We start from the raw sequence: 18439 nt of genomic DNA, 5'->3' as shown, positions 1-18439 counted from the left end.
CTGGCAAATATTCCTACTACATAACTAGCCTAAACACTGCCTTAGTAACAATAACAGTGGAGTGGGGGTGATCATGTGATCCCCAACCAAGATCACATTTCTGAGTTGATAAAAGCATCACATGAGGGAGTTGCTTCTACCCATAGAGGGGTGGCGGCTACTATTTCTCTACTCCAAAAATGCTATTGGTGGCCAGGTCTATACAAACAGACAAAACAATATGTCCTTTACTGTGACATCTGTCAGCAAATAAGTGTCTATTGTTAAAGGCCCACCACAGACACCCCTTCTAATTTCAAACAAACCATTACAATGTGTGTACCTGGATCACTGTGGTCCCTTGGCACCTAATGGTGCATATACAAATAAATTTTAGTCACTGCCGACTCATGCTCCAGATTTCTATGGGTATGGCCACAATGATCAGCTGACACACAAACTGTTATTGAAGATTTGCATGCCTTTATCGGTACATGTGAAGTTGCGGCTTTCCACTAGGACCAGCCCCCTGCATTTGTCTCAAGGGGATTCAGGGACACCATGGCTTTGTTAGGGGTCCAACTAAATTTCTCATCTCCCTACCATCCCGAAGGCAACAGTATAATGGACCAGAAAATTTGAGACCTAAAGCAAAGAGTGTATGGGGAACTAAACATTGGCAAATACAGGGAAGGGAAGCTTTGTTTAGAGCATGCCTGATACCTTTACAAATTATATTGTTAAATGACAGTGCAGCAGACCAGTTGTTCATGCTTGGCGAAAATTAAAAAATTAAATGCGCCCAGTATTTCCACTTCTGCAAAATTTTACATATGAAAAAAATACATTAATGCAACTGAATATCAGCTCGATGGGTGGGTCCAAAATGGAACATTTAACACATCACTTTCAAGTCCTGGCGGGTGCTTATTGTGGCCAGTGCATACAAATGGTTGTCATGCGTGTTTTGTAAACTCCACTGGGTTTTAGAGCGAACAGACCTGACCCTCACTATGTGTCACCAGAACATTCGGGTATTGTGACAACACACCATGTAGGAAAATTATGCCAGCAATGGTTAAAAAGTTCCTCACTAGATGCTGTAAAAGAACACCTCAGTCTCCCATCTAATAACACAGACTTACAAGATTTTCTGCTAGACCCCAAAGGACAATGCAGAAAGTGCTTCTTATATGCAATTTATAACAAATTTTGGAAACTTTCACAACAAGAAGCTTCAGCCTGGTTAAGACAAATAGATCAGGAAAACGTACAAAAAGCATTAGACGTTGTAAATAACAGGATTAATACCTTGTCCGACCGCATTTACACTCTCAACATCATTTCCTCTGCAGTCGACATTATGCAAACTCATGTCATCTTCACACCATGGACAAAGTCAAATTAGGTACATTATGTAGTTACGTTGGACACTACAGACATTAGAAAATGGTCGCGTTTTGTAGCATTATGTCAGGGCCAAGGACCTGTTTGCCGCATTAAGGGGCATATTTATACTCCGTTTGCGCCGAATTTGCGTCGTTTTTTTCGACGCAAATTCGGCGCAAAACTAACGCCATATTTATACTTTGGCGTTAGACGCGTCTAGCGCCAAAGTATGAGGAAAGAGCGTCATTTTTTTGCGTGAACGCCTTCCTTGCGTTAATGAGATGCAAGGTAGGCGTTCCCATCCAAAAAAATGACTGCGACACAAATGCGTCGTATTTATACTCCCGGGCAAAAATCACGCCCGGGAGTAGGCGGGGCAAAAAACCCCGCATTTGCGCCTCTTTTTAACGCCTGGGTCAGGGCAGGCGTTAAGGGACCTGTGGGCTCAAAATTAGCCCACAGCTGCCCTCCCATGCCCACCCCAGGAGGACACCCAAGGATGGAGGGACCCATCCCAGGGACATTCAGGTAAGTTCAGGTAAGTATAAAAAAAAAATATATATATATTTTTTTTTGGCATAGGGGGGCCTGATTTGTGCCCCCCTACATGCCTCAATGCCCAATGGCCATGCCCAGGGGACTTAAGTCCCCTGGGCATGGCCATTGGGCAAGGGGGCATGACTCCTGTCTTTACTAAGACAGGAGTCATGTAAATGGCGTCTGGGCGTCGTTAAAAATGGCGCAAATCGGGTGGAGGCGATTTTTTAGCGTCAACCTGACTTGCACCATTTTTAAGACGCCCTAACGCCATTTTCCCCAACGCCGGCGCTACCTGGTGTACGTGGTTTTTTTCCACCCACACCAGGCAGCGCCGGTCTGCTAGCGCCGGCTAACGCCATTCAATAAATACGGCGCCCGCATGGCGCTTCAGAATGACGTTACCCGGCGCTAATTTTTTTGGCGCTAAACTGCGTTAGCGCAGTTTTGCGTCAAAAAGTATAAATATGGCCCTTAATTTGATGCGACAACAACAAATAATAGCCACGAAAGAAGTGACACATACTAAAATGAACATTAAAAAGTTAGAAGAGTTGCCTTTTACTGTGGCAGAAATACCATCAGCAGTACGGCTAATTCATGGGGTTGTTAATCTGCCTATTTCAACACTTCAATTTACATCCAGCTTGAAACACATTCCTCTGGGCAAATATGAAAAGCTGGGAGACAGTTACATTCACAAGGTGAGGGAGCTACCCTTTTAGTACAAATGTTTCAATGGCATGAATAAAGCCTTTCTTAGCCGCAGCAAATGCGAGACCTCTGTGAGCCATACAATGGTTTGCAAACAGCTTTCCTTGCACGGAGCATGTAATGCTTCCGCAGCAAATATGGCCAGTTATCTGAAGGGAGTTCCTGTCCCCTTAATTCAACCAGCGTTCCAGGTGCTTTCGAATGAAAGTTATGTACTTCTAAATAGCAAAAGTTGTTGTGGAATGCGAGCCAATATTGCTTATGCAGTTTTATTCTCCAAAATTGTAACTTGTGGTAACGTCTTTTTCCACCCTATGCAACAGACGGAAGTAGCAGACATCTGGCTTCATATTGCCACTTCTAATGTAAAGTATGACAAGCAGAGCAGACTAAAAGCTCTTTTGTATCAGAAAATTGTAGCACTGACATCTGCGTGCGAGTAGCAATGCCATACGCAGAAATACAGTTCATTTAATCACAAACTTTCTGAGTCACTTTAGTGAACTCATGGGACAATTTTTAATGGGTCTAATACTGCAGGGATTGTACACTTCTTCAAGGCTGTTGGTTCTGGATTTATAAGCACCTTTTCTCTATATTTGGCATAATACCTTCAGCCATACACTCAATACTTTTGGGTGCAATTAGGGGATTCACAATTACTTTGGCCTTAATTGGTGGCATTCTGCTGTTGCTATTTTTCATTCGCAATAGCTGCCACATTTCAACGAGGACTGATGGCGCTTCCACCAGCGGAACTGTGTCATGAGCGCATGATGCAGTACTTCGGAGCACCACTCCTTGAGGAACTGGAGGGCAACTGGTCTCTGTCATTCAGACCGGTACTGAACTGTGTGCAGCCCGTGTTTCATTGCCTTTGGTGCCTTTTCGAATGAGCACTACAACTGTGTCTTTCTGCGCAGCGCTTACTTTCACTGAACAATGATCTGTTGATGTTCTCAATAAGGGCTCATTTCCAGACATGTCCGTTGAGGGAGCATTTGCTACGGGACGTCTCCTATGAGCCGCCCTCTGTGGATCAAGTTGCTCTGGGCACTTCAACATCTGGCACTACATGGAATACTGCCGCCTCGGCTGGAGCTGAGGTCTTGGAACACGAGAGCTCTTTGATTTTCCCTGCCACCGATTTGGTTGCTATAACACCTGCTGAAGTGGGATCTTTCCTTGATTCAATTGCCCTGGATATACATGGAATTTTTTTAAATAACACTGACTTTTATATCTGACTTTCAGCTTTTTATCTCCAAAATGGTTCTGTTTTAATTGCCAGTTTTTAATTTACCATGCTGCAAGTATGCTTGCTTGTCAATTTGGACACTTATACTTATATTCTAATTCCTTTTTAATGCAGTTTTGATAAGGTTTGCCTCTACACTTTGAACTGACATGGGTAGGGTATTGTGAGGGTACCTTAGTAGCGTTATGGACACGTTATTTTAGCCATAGGCCTGCAGCCTGTGGCCTTTAGCCTAGTTGCAATTAATTTTATTAATTTTTATTTTCTGAGTGGTGTTGTTTTATTTTCCTTTATTTTGTATGCTTTTAGCACAGAAACTGTTTAATTCTGTGTACTCTGACATTCTCGTTATGTGCTCTGCTCAAGGGTGTAGTTTTCCTACAACATTAGCTGCTTTATTATAAAACATCTCTGTGCCCCCTATAGATTAGAGGAAGAGTTCTAGCCAGAAGTTTGAACCGCATGGTGTTGCTTCATTGCAGCTGTCTGCTGAGTCTTTGCATTCATCAAAGAGGACTCGCAGTAAACTAACAGCCCTCTTAGCTACTAGCAAGTTCAGGTATGTTGGATGGGGTCTTCCTAGGGATTGCGAAGGGCAGATTAGGGCTAACACTATGTGTTATGTTTCACTTTCTTTGTCATTGCATTATAATTTTTATGTTTTATCATCCTAATCATTGCAGTACATGTCATTGTATCTAGAACGCAATTGACTCAATGAAGTACATTGAACCAATCTTTGCTTCTGTTTGTCTTTGCATGTGTGAGATTAATTTAACTGGGAAAAAAGGATGACATCTGTTACACCACGATTTCCCCAGTGAAGTCAGAATACCATGCCATAAATCACTTCCACTTCCAGGTGCTGGTGAGGTACTGCTAGCTGGCCGAAAGGGTTAGATCGAGCAGTCTCATTGGTACAATAAGAGCCAACACATCAAATTTACTACTAACCTAACTCCCAACTTGCCTGCCACCAATGACAGGCCATCCTGCTATGTGTGAGTCGTTTGAGAGAGAGAGAAGGAAACATGTTTTCCTCCTTTAAAGTGAATAATAGTAATCCACTGAAGCTGATTGTCCTATTAATATGCACAGGCACCAGTTCAGAGAGGAAATGCTCCACTGGTGCTTCCACTGCTGACAGCTCACTCAAAGTTCTCTAACATGGCTGGAGCACCAAGTAGCAGGAGGCAGCGATTACTGGAGAAAGAGAGTAATGGGTGATAAGCTTGCATCTCAGTTGCCACGGCAAATTGCGAGTCGCAAAACGTTATTTTTGTACATGTGGCCTTTAGTCTCTGCCATAATTAAACCTCTCTAACGGTCCTGTGAAGTAAGGACCGTTGGAGGCAGACCTCTAACTGCACCCACCTAACTTAGATGGGTGGAATTAGATGTCAGTGTTCACTGACTGCCCAGTGAGGTGAGGGGAAGTGAAAACTGCTAAATGTCACCCTCGCCATAGGACATGACTTCCATGGCGAGGGGGGCATTATATATTTTATTGTAAAAAATGCTGTTTTTTTTTTTTGCAAAGATTTATGTCAAGCGTTTATAAGCCCACAAATACTGAAAAAGGGTTCTGGTGCTGAGAGAGAAAACAGCTACTTCATCATCCTCAATATGCAAAAGCACCAAACTAACAAGTTTAAGTATAAATGAGCTCAATCCTAACATTCCCATTGGAAGAAAGATTCTAAAAATAAAAAATAAACCAGTTTGGTGGAAGGCTATGTCATATTGACAGAGCCCTGCACCAAACAACAAAAAGAATTGACAGGAACTGCCATGACGGCAGTCATTTCTAAATTCAGAGGGTGGCACCTCCATCAGGGTGACAGAATTACTTAAATCAGCCTCACTTTTTCCAATACTGAGACATGAAACAAAAAGCATATATGCCAAAGATTTATTGAGAGACGGTATCCCAATGAAGTGACAGGAGATGCCACAAAAGAGTGGAAAATCAAACAAGAATAATCTTATTGAAAGATAACAACTTAAAAAACAAAAAGGAAAGACTGATATTTGTGTCCAAATTTTCAACTACTAGTAAGAAAATCGGAAAAATAATATCAGAACATCATAAAATGCAGTGCACACCATCCATTTCGTGTCAGTGCACAAAAATATCAAGGACAATCAGTGAACAGAAAATAACTAATAAGGAAGCAATCCTGTGTCATAATTGTGGAAATTTTAACAAGATAATTCCAGTGTCAGACCTGTGAGCCTTAGAGTGGTCTTCCCCCAAACCTTTTGCTTTACTCCTCTGTCTTTACTGATCTTGTTTTTGTTGGCCTTCGGACTCTGTGTACTTTACCACTGCTAACCAGTGCTAGAGTGTGTGTACTCTCTCCTTGAAACATGGCAACATTGGCTTGAACCAAATTAGCACATTTGATTTACGTGTAAGTCCCTAGTAAAGTGGTACTACAGGTACCCAGAGCCTGTAGATTAAATGCTACAGGTAGAACTACAGCACAGATTGAGCCACGTACTTAAGTACCCCTTTAAACATGTCTCAGACCAGCAATTGGACTTGACTGAAAGAGTCTGGTTGAGGAGCTAATTATTGAAGAACTTGCATCTCTCCCTTACATTAAATCCTAGATTTAACACCTTGTTTTGTTTTTAATAATGGAGTATGGACACTAGTCTGAAATGAATTACTCATTACTTAGGTGTTTTGCAATGTATTGAACTGGTTCAAGATCACACAACAGGTTATCTGGTGTAGCTTGTGCTGATTTTCATTCAAAAGTATTTAAAGGATAAGATGTTTCACAAAAACATGAATATTGTGAGATAAATATGTAAACTGTGAATGTTTCGATTATGGTCTATGAGTATATGATGTATGTAAAGTTTTCTTGCATAAAACTAATGAATGTGATGCTAAGTAAATGGTGAAAACCCAGTTTGATCATCTTAATTAATTTTATGATCATGTGGTAAATAATCTCTTGAAAAACTGTCTCAAACAAGGTTCTCTGTTTTGTGGTTAATTTTATGTCGTCTAACCTTGACCCAACCCCAGGCTTTATAGGACTTTTATAAAGTTGGCATTTTCTTGTCCCAACCATTTGGTGTTTGCTGACTCTACCTTGGGTCACATAACTAGGTGTAGCTGGCAGCTGAACTTTGTGTACTGCTCCCAGGCAGTGAGACAAAGGAGCATACGTCCTTGAAGGATGGCCCATTTCTGACTTTGAGGGGGAGGAGTTGTCACCTTCCACACTTGCACATCACATAGGCTCTGCCCAGCATACTCACAAAGGGTTTGACACAAGCCTATGGTGATCCCAGACAATCTGGGGCCAAGACAGGGAGGCAGGAAACTCCATACCTGTGCAAGTGGAAACCTCCAAAACCCTTCTCCTACTTCAAAGCGGGATCCAGGTATAAATAGTGGACTCTCAAAACTGCACAACTCTTTGGTACACCTCTAGACCTGTGAAAGACTCACAAGGATTGCTGTGCTGCTCTGCAAGAATAACTGCTACTCAACTGCCCTGATGCCTGCTGCACTGCTTCCTGAGAAAAAGGAATGGACCCGCATCTTGCACCCAGGACAAACAGAGTTACTCCAAGGGCTGGTTTGCTGGCCTCCTGGTCAGAGCCTCAGGGACGGAGCAGACTCCCACAACATTGAACCCACCACCTGGAATCTTCTGCTGTGAGTCCTGTCCCACCAAGTGGTTCCACCCCAGTCCTGGACCCTTGGAAGTTGGTCTGAAGATGTTCTGCCAGCCCATCTGTGTTCCCAGCAGAACCGATGCAGCACTATGCACCATCTCACAAGACTCCATTTCAGAACCACTGCACAACACGTCTCAGGCACAAGATTTTGCGATGCAGTTTGCAGTCCCTCGGAACCGCCTTTGTCCGAAGTATCTCCATGCAAGACATTGTATTGCCACTGCAGCTTCTTTGGAACTGCCTTTGCATGACACATCTCCACGCAAGGTCCTTGCATCGCCTCTTCAGCACTACGCATCCACAACCAGGATTTAAGGTACTTTGTGCAGTGTGCCAAACCTGTTCCCTATATCAGACCCTTGCTCCATTGCTGTCGGCCTAAACTTGTGATTTTGCCCTGGTTCGGCATGACCAGATAACTACAGTTGGAGCTTTGTGCTTCTAGGCACTGTTTTTACCTAAAACTTTAAAATTGCATATCTCGGTTCTACTGATTGGATTGTTATTGCTGTGGTGTCAAATCATTCATTAAATGTTACTCTATTTTTTTGTTTTAATTGGGATGGAATTTTTCTTGTTTTGTGTTTTCACGTTCTTACTGTTTGAAGTGCTGCATAAATAATCTACATATTGCCTCTAAATTAAGTCTGACTGCTTTTGTGCCAAGCTACCAGAGAGTTAAGCATAAGTTAATTTGCGGTCTGCTTGTGACTTCATCCTGACAGTAATTGTGGCTGCTGTTTGACTAGGGTTTCACCCTCCTCAAACAGTAACCCAATTTCCAACGTCCAGGAACTGAAATCACTCACCGTTAATAAGGGTAACACAACGGAAATCAAAACCACAGTGACATGTGACACAGAGAATGTTATCTACATGCTAACATGTCCTTGTACATTAGTGTATGCTGGGAAAACAGAATGAAAAATTGAAGTGCGTTTTAATGAACATTAAGGCAACATTCATACAAAGAATGATAAATCTTCTGTGGTAGTACATTTTAATTAAATGAAACATAATATCCCGTCAACTGAAGTATTTGTTTTTGGAGACAATGACAAAACTGGCAAAATACCTAGAAAAGGAGCTATTAAATAGGAAAATCTGGTGGCTTAAGGGTCTTAATATCTTACACCCTGGAGGTCTCAATGAATGTAGACTATTATCCTAATTTCTTTAATCATTGTAACATACTGGTTTGTTTAATAGGACAATAAACATATCCCTCGGCCATATAAGTCAGGAAAACAAGCAGACTGGATCATCTGATCCAACATAAAAGAGTTATTGGTCTGTCAATATCTGTCAATTGAAGTATTTTTTGTGGAGATGGTAATGACAAAACCAAGAAAAAGAGTTATTAAGGAAGGGAATCCAGTGGCTTGAAAGACTTGACAGAGTACACGCTGGAGGTCTCGATGAATTTATGGAATTAACTTGTTTTTATTTTAACAGGTTATTTGATATAAGGTGACGATATATATATCCTTTAGGTCACATAAGTCAAGAAAACAAGCGGATTTATCATCTGATCCAAGCCGATAGGCTATTTGTACTGGTCTGTCAGGTACAGATATTTTGAGCATAATATAAGATGAATAAAGCACACTCACACCAGAAGTCAAATCATAAAGCAGGTCGAATTTTAAGATCCATTAAGTAATGTTCAATTGTAAATGCACATAAAGTATCCATGGTTCCTGTCAGGAGGTCACAACACATTCACTGTAATCTCAAGAATCATGCATATCTGGTGCATTATACCACGTAGCATGTCTGTAACACACCAACATATGTATATATATATCTGCATGATCGGTTGGTTACCTTTTCAAGATGGTAGTTCACAGAAACCTACCATATTCACTCAGAGTAGGTAGAAGATATAGAATTTAGGATATAATTACCAACATTTTAGTAGCAAAGACAGAAACATGATAAATACAATGTAATGTGCTTAAGCTTTGTTCTGAGGTAGATTAACCACAGGAAAATATGGCACTCACTCTAGGCGACAGAAGTAATAGTGCAAATAAGAACAAAGAAATGTAAGAAAAAAGTATAATGTCTTCAGGCATGTCCATGTGGTACAAAAAGATGCAAACCTTTCACCCTATGAGGGAAAGTGCTGTTGTAAAGTAGAGAACTAAACAGGTAAGGCAATCCATCTTACTAACCAACAGCCATTTTGAGTTCTTCAGAAGGAGGAAGCTTGTGTTAAGGTGGGACTACTCGGGCAGTCACGGGAAATACAGCTCTCTTAAGACCATCAAGGGAAATGCAATTCTGGTCTTATAGAGGAATCCTACTCTTTTAAGAGAGAGAGAGAGTAGGAGTAGACTGAGAGGACAGAGGTACCCTGAGAGGAAAGCAACCCTAGCTCATTTTTTAAATGTATTTCATTTTCTCTACCACAAGGGTTACTCTAGGCTAGTGGCCAGGAGCAGAGAAAAGTGTCAGTATTTACACAGATAACTGAGGGTGAGAGGTGCTACAGAAGAGGGTAGCGCACACAACTCTGGTTCATGAATACTTTTATCTTTAGTCCCGACTATAAAGCAATTTTGCTGTCTGTGTTATTGAAATCAGTGCTTCAACATTGATTCTGCAACTAGGTGACTAAGCATTTCCCCAACGATGTTAACACCCATTGACTGCACAAAAACATACCATGTGTTTGACAGCAGACACAATCTGTGAGAAGATAAGTTTACTTTCTGCTTCTGATAGCTTTCCATCGGTGCTAATTTTGGCAAAGAGCTCCCCGCCAGCCGCATATTCCATCACGAGGTGCAGTTTGGAGAGTGTCTCAACAACTTCATAGAGTCTAATGACATTTGGATGATGCAGTTTCTCCATGCTAGAAATTTCACGAGACAGCAGCCGTTGAGTCTTTGTGTCCAACTTTGTCTTGTCCAGTATTTTAATTGCTACTTTCTCTAAAAAATAAAAAATAAACACATTATGATTCACTTGTTACAAACAGGGAATGGACTTAACCACATTGCAAAAGTTGACTCTACAGGTGGCGTTACTGTTATTAGCAGGGTTGTTTTAAAAAAAAAAAAAAATAATGTGACACAATATGTACGGTCACAAGTAGTGCATGGCGGGGGTGCAAGTTATAGTTACCTCAGTAAACTATAACTGGTGAATTTCAGTGTTTGGTTTTTAAACATTAGTTTTTGTAGTATATAAACACCTAACTATAACGTCACTTTAACATTTTGTATTTTCTTTGAATTTCTAGGGTATTTTAATGTAAACTAAAATCTTATTACCTTATGTAGCTATAATGTCACTTTAACCTTTATTTATTTTTTCAGTGAAAAAATATATATATCTAAATGTGGCCTAGTAGAAGGTGTCAAGCTGAAACTCTTCAGCAGGATGCACTTCAAATATTGAGACAATGTTGTAATGTTGTGATCTTACAATTCCTGGATACAAACCACAGTGGGTGCAGATGTAATCAGGTATTTAATTAATAAAGGTATAAGCATTTTTTTTATTGTAATAAATGACTTTTCTCAGCACATCCAGGCAACATGATGAATGTTGTGATTCTAATAGGCTGATGGTAAATGGTGAGAAGACTAAGAAGTTGATATTTTCTAATCAAATGAAGAAATGTGTTTGGTCTCTTAATAATGTTCCACTAGAATGGGTCAACATATATAATTATTTATGTCTTTCTTAACTCTGCACACAACGTGAAATGGGACACACATTTGGAAGTACTAAAATCATTGTTATTGTCCACAGTTAATGCCCTCAAAATATTTGATTTCTGCTTTAGTGGCCTGTCAGCTGAATCATTAAGGAAGGCAAGCTAAGGTAAATTAACTCCAAAAGATTTTTATGGGTTTGAAGTGTTGTCTCTTGATCAAAGCGTTGATTCAAATTATTTAGAAAGTCAGCGTTTAAAGAAAAGTTTTAATATCCCGGCTAATTCACTGATTCAGGCTCTCAGCTGGACCTGTACTCTTGGGATTTGTTAGCACAATCTCATGCCTCAAGGTTACTTTTTTCTTTAATAAAGAGTAAGGCTAAACATCAGTAAAGATATTAAGGGGTGTACTGAATAGTTCTAATTAACCTTCTCACCTTGTTCTAAATTCTATTACTAACTCCGAACTAGGAGAGGATATTATTAATATAGAGATATATTTTTTGATGGCTAAATTCAAAAGACTTCTCAGTAGGCACAGGTGGAGTTTGTGGAATTTCACTCAATGGAACTCTACAGAGTTACATAAAAACTCTGCACGATCCCATGGACCTCTGACAATGGGTGGAAAATGCATGTCACGCTGCTCACGCTCTGATTTCAGCATCAATAACACATACTGCACTGAAAAATCAACACAAACGGCAACATGTGATTTTTGAGCTGATTTTGCTAACCCTTGAATACAATATCTACTAGGGAAGCAGCCCTCTGACTATAACAGCTCACGACCACCTGTGTTTATCGAATCTCTCAGAAAGTCATCCTGATGAATGAAAATCTCACTAGGAGATGCCAAATCTCCCTCACCATCTCGCATTTTGAAGCCTTGCGTTGTTCCCGTTGTAATCACATTGCTCGAACTGCGACTGGCGGAATTTGTTGGGAACTCTTTGTTACAAGAGCAACGATGAGTCACCAAAGTTCTCCAATTCTGCTTGTGGATTCAAAGTTCGGCCTGGGCCTACTTTTCAGCAAGAGGGTCAGAGAATGCAGTTAGGTTAGAGACCGAAACTATCTGTCCACTATAAACTCTGTGATGCATATCCTTAAAAATTTAGATGATGAAAGTATCTATTTGTTTCAATTCTCCAAATCCGTACAGGAATGGATCCGATAACGACAACACCTGGTCTCTGTTGCAGAATTTGTTCAAGTAACACCTGTTGTATATATGAATTGAGAGTTAAATGCAGCAAAACTCATCTACTATTTCCTGAATGAAAGGAAAAAAAACTTTTCACTCAGTTGTTAGGAAAAATCAAGTTATGACTCGAAGTGAAGCACTAGCCACCTTATTCTCAACTAAATATAGTATTGCAGGATACATTAAGGTAATTCCGATTTTTTTTTGTTTTTGTAATTTTAGAGAAAGCTGATGCATATATATACTGTATTTTTATAGTGATATTGTACACTGTATAAGGGGGCTGTATTATATTTCTGCTATATGTTTTTGTGGTATATTCTGTTGAATTGAATATGATTTTAGAAGACATTGTTTTTTAAAAGGTGTATACATTCTAAAGTATTACATTTCTGTAAGATACTTTCAAAATGCAAAGATGCTGTCTATCAACAGTATTGTATTGTGTATGATTTTAAATCTTCTCTGCCATTACAGGTTATAGCTAACGCTCATCATAAAGTATTTGAGTGATTTTGCTTCTAGAATTGACATATTTAATTCCTGATGTTCCTCTTCTTCCATAAATGCAGGTGTGAGTGGATAGTATTACATTTAAGCTTTCCAAATGTATGTAATGAGAATATTTACAGTCAAGGCACTCCTCGATGGCTTGTACATTTGAGGGTACTTGATCCAATATAAATTGCAATATTAAAATAGATAGGTTCGCTTACGTATAGAAAGGATATTTATTTAATTAAATCAAAAATAATAAAAATATTTAACGTCTAAAGTATTTTATTAATTCATTCAGTATGTTTTCCCTTGCACTTCACTACAGTTTTAGAAAGTGTTTTAATATGCTTCCATAGTGAAGAGGATAACTGAGAATCTCTAAGGTATACATTGTGATAAAATGGGAGGAAAAGGGCATGCTATACGTTGCATGTTCTCCTTTAATATACACTGGTAGCCTGCTGCCATTTCCAATATTCTGCAAGTAGCGTCACAGTCACATTCCCTCGACATTCTATTGTTTGCGTAATGACACAGCAACATTATTCCAAGGACCTGCCACCAGTCTCCTAGGAATGCCACTACACTATGGGGCATATTAAAGAGCCCCTAGCGCCATTCGAACGCCACATCACATTAGTGTAATTTTTTTACGCTAATTTGGCCTAAGAAGGCCAAAAATGCTGCGCCATTTTTACAAAGTGGTACAATGCGTGAATAGTGCCACTTTGTAACCCTTTGTGCTACATTATGCCTCCGCCAGGCATAATGTATGCAAAGGCGGCGTTCCACGTTAGGGTGGACAAAAAATGGCGCAAAAAAAATCTACGAGATTTCCTCGTACAATTTTTTCAGGCACTTTTAACGCCTGCTCAGAGCAGGCGTTAAAAGGAGGCTTCCCATGCTTAAAACGGGCCTCTGGGTGCTTTGCAGGATTAGCATAAAAAATTCTGACGCTAGTCCCCTAACTACCGCCATGGCGCGCCGTATTTTAAATATGGCGCACACACAGTGGCGTTACGGGGGCACTAAGAGACACAAGAAAAGTAGCGCTGCACTGCGTGCTGCTACACTTTTCTTAAATTTGCCCCTATGTGTAAATATATATATATAGATATATCTATATATCTATATATATATATATCTCATGTGTGTGTGTTGTGTTTAGAAATATAAAGGGACATTTAAGGTTAAACAAAGTCATAGCACTAGTAAAGCAAGTCCTGAGCAAAGTGGCTAAGCACTGGACTATGCAAGTGGCCTCACAAATCACCAGTCAAGGGGGCATTTCCAGCAGCTTGCGACTCACAAGGAAGTGATGGAAAGCTCTGAAGGTATTAGAAAAAGGCTGTTATAAATAGGGTGCTTTGTGCCCCTCTGAAACTTGAGCCCCAAAGAAAGCTACAGCCATTTAGAGCCTGAGCTAAAGACTGTCAGAGGACTGGTTCTCTTGCTCCACTAACCCAGCTCACAAAAAGAAATACATTGCTTCATCAATGACACATGGTTAAACATGCATTAGCAAAGTCAATAGGTCTTGCGTACAAGAGCTACTGGCTCTGTCAATATTTTGCAACCATGCTGTACAGCCATTCTGCTGAGTAGCATGGCTAGTAGACATTTAAAAAAGAGCTATGACCCAGACAGCACTGGCCAAGTCACAGTGCTTTTTTATTGCTCCGCGAGGCAACATGGAGGGAGAGGGCAGGAGGAAAGCAACACCGAAGACAACGATGATGGTGGAGGGAATACAAACAAAGTTTATGACAGTGCTTTTTCTATTGTTCTCCTGAAGTAACACGAAGGGAGGTCAGGAGGTAGAATGGACTGTGAGAACTTGGAGGTATGGATGGAGGTAGCACAGGAGGGTGGAACGCAACATGGAGAGAGGGAGGCAAGGACTTGGCTGGTGAAGCACATGGACAACCGAGGGCGTGAAGGAAGAGGTAAGCACATAGAGAACAGACGGTGGGAAGGAGGGGCCGGTGGCAATCAAGGGGACAGAGGTTGGTGGTCGGGAGGGGATGAGGGTAAGCAAACGAACAACAGAGAGCGGGAGGGAGGGGTTGGGGTAAGGACATGGACAACGGAGGATCAGTGGGTGGGATGGACAGGGAGGAACATGGTTGGCGGAGAAGTATACAAGAAAGATGAGTGAAAAACACTCTTGTAGAGTGCTTGAACAAACATAAAACGTAGTGCCTGAGTGTTAGACCTGGCATCCTTACTGTGGTCTTACCCCAGACTTTCTGCCTTCTACCTCGTGTTTTGTTGCTGTATCTTTTTGCTGACCATAGGACTGTGAGCACTTAACTACTACTAACCAGTGTTAAAGTGCATGTGCTTCTCCCCTAAACATGGTGACACTGGTGTATCCACAATTGTCATATTTAATTTCATGTAAGTCCCTTGTAAAGTGGTATACCATATACCCAGGGCCTGTAAATTAAATGCAACTACTGGGCCAGCATCACTGATTGTGCCATCCACTGAAGTAGCCCCCGTAAATGTGTCTCAGGCCTGCCACTGCAGAGCCTGTGTGTGCAGTCTCGCTGCCACCTCGACTTGGCATTCAAAACCTCTTGCCAAGCCTTAAACTCCCCTTTTCTTGCATATAAGTCACCCCTAAGGTAAGCCCTGGGTAGCCCATAGGGCAGGGAGCCATGTAAGTAAAAGCAGGACAGGTACCTCTGAGTTTTACATGTCTTTGTAATGAAAAACTGCCAACGTTGTTTTCATTACTGTGAGGCCTGCCCCTCTCTTGGGCCAGCAATGGGAATTATTTAAAATACTTTTAAGCTGTAATTCCTGATCAGAGAGGAGTAGCTGCATCATGTTCAGTATAATTGGAATGGTATTGATGAATCCTCTTTACAGGTGAGGTCGGATTTATTATTATTGTTCTAGAAATGCCACTTATAGAAAGTGGGCATTTCTCAGCCCCCAATGCCCGTGTGCCTACAGCCTGTCTCCAATACATGTCCAGAAAGGGCAAGGTGACATCTACACTTGTGCATTCCCATCAACACCAACAACACAGGATACTCAACTGCATCAGCATTAATTTGCATACAGATGGTTCTTCCTGGGGAGGAGGTTGGGAAGGGCTCACACTTACACTTCAAAGGGTAGTCACAAGAGCCCACACAAGGGGGCTGATTACCACCCACTAATAGTCTGGAGCCGGGGCTGGAGACAATAAAGACCTCGCCACCTGAAGCCCACATCAACCAAGATCTGCACCTCGTTCTGCAAATCACCTTGCCATCCTGGCAGCTGTGGGACTAACCACTCGTCCCTGCACGTCTCTGGAGACAGCTCTGCGGTAAGAGGCGGCTTGCATCCCGGCTGCAGAGCTGGCAGTTTGGTACGGAGCTCACTCTATGGACATGCGCTTTAAAAGCATGGTGTGCCCTGGTCCGCCATTCCCTGGGAGGACACCTTCTTGTCTGAGAGCCTCCTCTGGGGCACCACACATTTGCCTCAACAACCAACAGTTTAGCAGGGATGGTGGGCCCAGGGTAGGGCTGTCTCACATAACGCCCTGTTTTGCCCATGCCCGCAGCCCCCACGCCCTGCACGACACTTCCCTTTGTCGCAATTCTGAAAGTGCACCCAAACTTACAGTTTCTGCCACATCCGTGACCAGTGTGACAGCTTTCCCTGTCGTGCCTGAGGGTCCTGGGGCCTCCGGTTCACCAACAGCTTCCCTGCAGCCCTAGCAGCATTTCTCCCCACCATGCTGGGAAAGAGACTTGACTGAAACCACAACACCCGGCTGCTTTAAAGGCCAGAGCGTGACCAGAGATAATACTGTACACTGTCTAGCAAGGGGGTGCCAACTACCTATAAAACCCTAGTACATAGGAGGGCATGGAAGTAGAGGCCCAGCAGAATTGCTACCCTTTACATGTGAGCATTGCTGGGAGTTTTCTTTATGGGCGAGCGCAAAGCGCTCAGTCCATTCAGTAATCTCTCTTTGGGCTTCAAACCACGCCCATGTCATGTCAGTCACTTACATTGGTTCGAGGGATTTCCTTTTAAAATCCGCTTGCTTTCATTTGTGAAAGGCATGCATACGTCATGCATTTTCCGGTGTTTAGCCCACCTACACAGCAGCAGTAAACTACTAGAAACATACGAGGCTCGATGTTTTCAGCCTGGGGTCCAGACTACTTTATCTGTTTATTTTCCACGCAGCGCCATCGCGCTGCATTTTACATAGTGCTATCGCGCTGCGTTTTTTTTCTTTACACCGCTAATAGCTCTAAATCAAGCAAATGCGAGACCCGTTGCATTGAAAATGCTTGTTTTTAAATGCAGCTTCACTCTGCAGACTGCATTTAAATGGGAATGGTGTCCCAATTCGTCTTTGGTGCAGAGGGCACTTTAAAAAGTGGTAATCTACCTTATTCTCAAATATTAGGTATCCCTAGGGTCTCCCCTGGTTGGCCCAGGGGTGGTAGGTCATGCAACTATAAGCAGGGTCCCTATAAAAGATATATTATAAACCGTGGTGAGGGGAAAAAACTGCTCATTTCATTTTTCCCCTCATTGTAGGTACTGGGCTCCATAGGCTCAAACTGCAATATTATATTTTATTGTAAATATAGGAGGGAAAAGCGTAGACAAGTCATTCAAGGCTTAAAAGATTTGTTTTGATAAATACAACAATTTGGCATTGGTGAATTTATCATAACTTGTACAGAAAAGACGTTACAAGGCTTTTCGTTTTGTGAGCCAAAGTCCAGCCTTCGGAAGATTCCCTCTGATTGGTCAGTGCTAACAGGATTAGCAGAGTTGCTTGATTAAGTGATAAGTGGCTGTCCAGGGGAGAGGCTACCTAGTGAAGGGCAGTTCTGGGGCTACACAGGAATGCCAGAGCAGGGGGAAGGGTAATAAAACATACAGCCTCAAAGAAGAGCAGGACAGACAGGGAATGCCAGTTCACCTAATCCCCACCTTCTGTACCCCTCAGCCAGATACCAGCCTTAAAGAAGGAATTCGAAGATGTTAGGAGGAGAGCTATGGAAGTAAACAACATTGACGGTTGGTTTAATCAGCTTTGACTGCTCTGCTGAAATTTCAGCCATCATGGATTTTGGAAGAATGGTGCTTTCTGGGACAGGAATATGCCACACTTTGGAGGAAGTGGACACGCATCCGGGTGTCACCCTACATTCTATTGGCCTCATGCCCAGGAGCTGGGAATGAATATGTGAGAGGTGCATAGCCTCTCAGATCTGCTGCCTGAAACTACAAGAGGAAGAAGGACTGCCCTGCTGGAATCTGGATCTTCACCCTTGGCCAGCACTTCAATGTTTACAGCACCTGTTGCACAATCTGGTACTACCGCCCTGGGGACGGGGCCTTGCTTCAAGAAGGACTCAGGGGTGGACTCCATGCAGCTACAGGTTAACAGAGCTTCAACTGCATCAAATCCAGCAAGAGTCCCCAGCCTGGAGTCCATGTAGTGGACTTT

General features: G+C 42.0%; 1 protein-coding gene across 2 annotated transcripts in view; it reads right to left on the bottom strand.

Annotated features, from left to right (window-relative positions):
- The window catches only part of NIM1K (NIM1 serine/threonine protein kinase), a 320818-nt gene that overhangs the window by 13473 nt on the left and 288906 nt on the right, over positions 1–18439 (bottom strand). For both annotated transcript variants that reach the window (XM_069221493.1, XM_069221498.1), the window contains one exon: positions 10253–10521. In XM_069221493.1, coding sequence (XP_069077594.1) covers positions 10253–10521 — 269 coding nt within the window. The remainder of the gene's footprint in view (positions 1–10252; positions 10522–18439) is intronic.

Source organism: Pleurodeles waltl, chromosome 1_1 (assembly GCF_031143425.1).
Source record: "Pleurodeles waltl isolate 20211129_DDA chromosome 1_1, aPleWal1.hap1.20221129, whole genome shotgun sequence".
Lineage (NCBI taxonomy): Eukaryota > Metazoa > Chordata > Amphibia > Caudata > Salamandridae > Pleurodeles > Pleurodeles waltl.
Note: the sequence above shows the minus strand (reverse complement) of the source record. Positions and strands in the feature narration are given on the sequence as shown.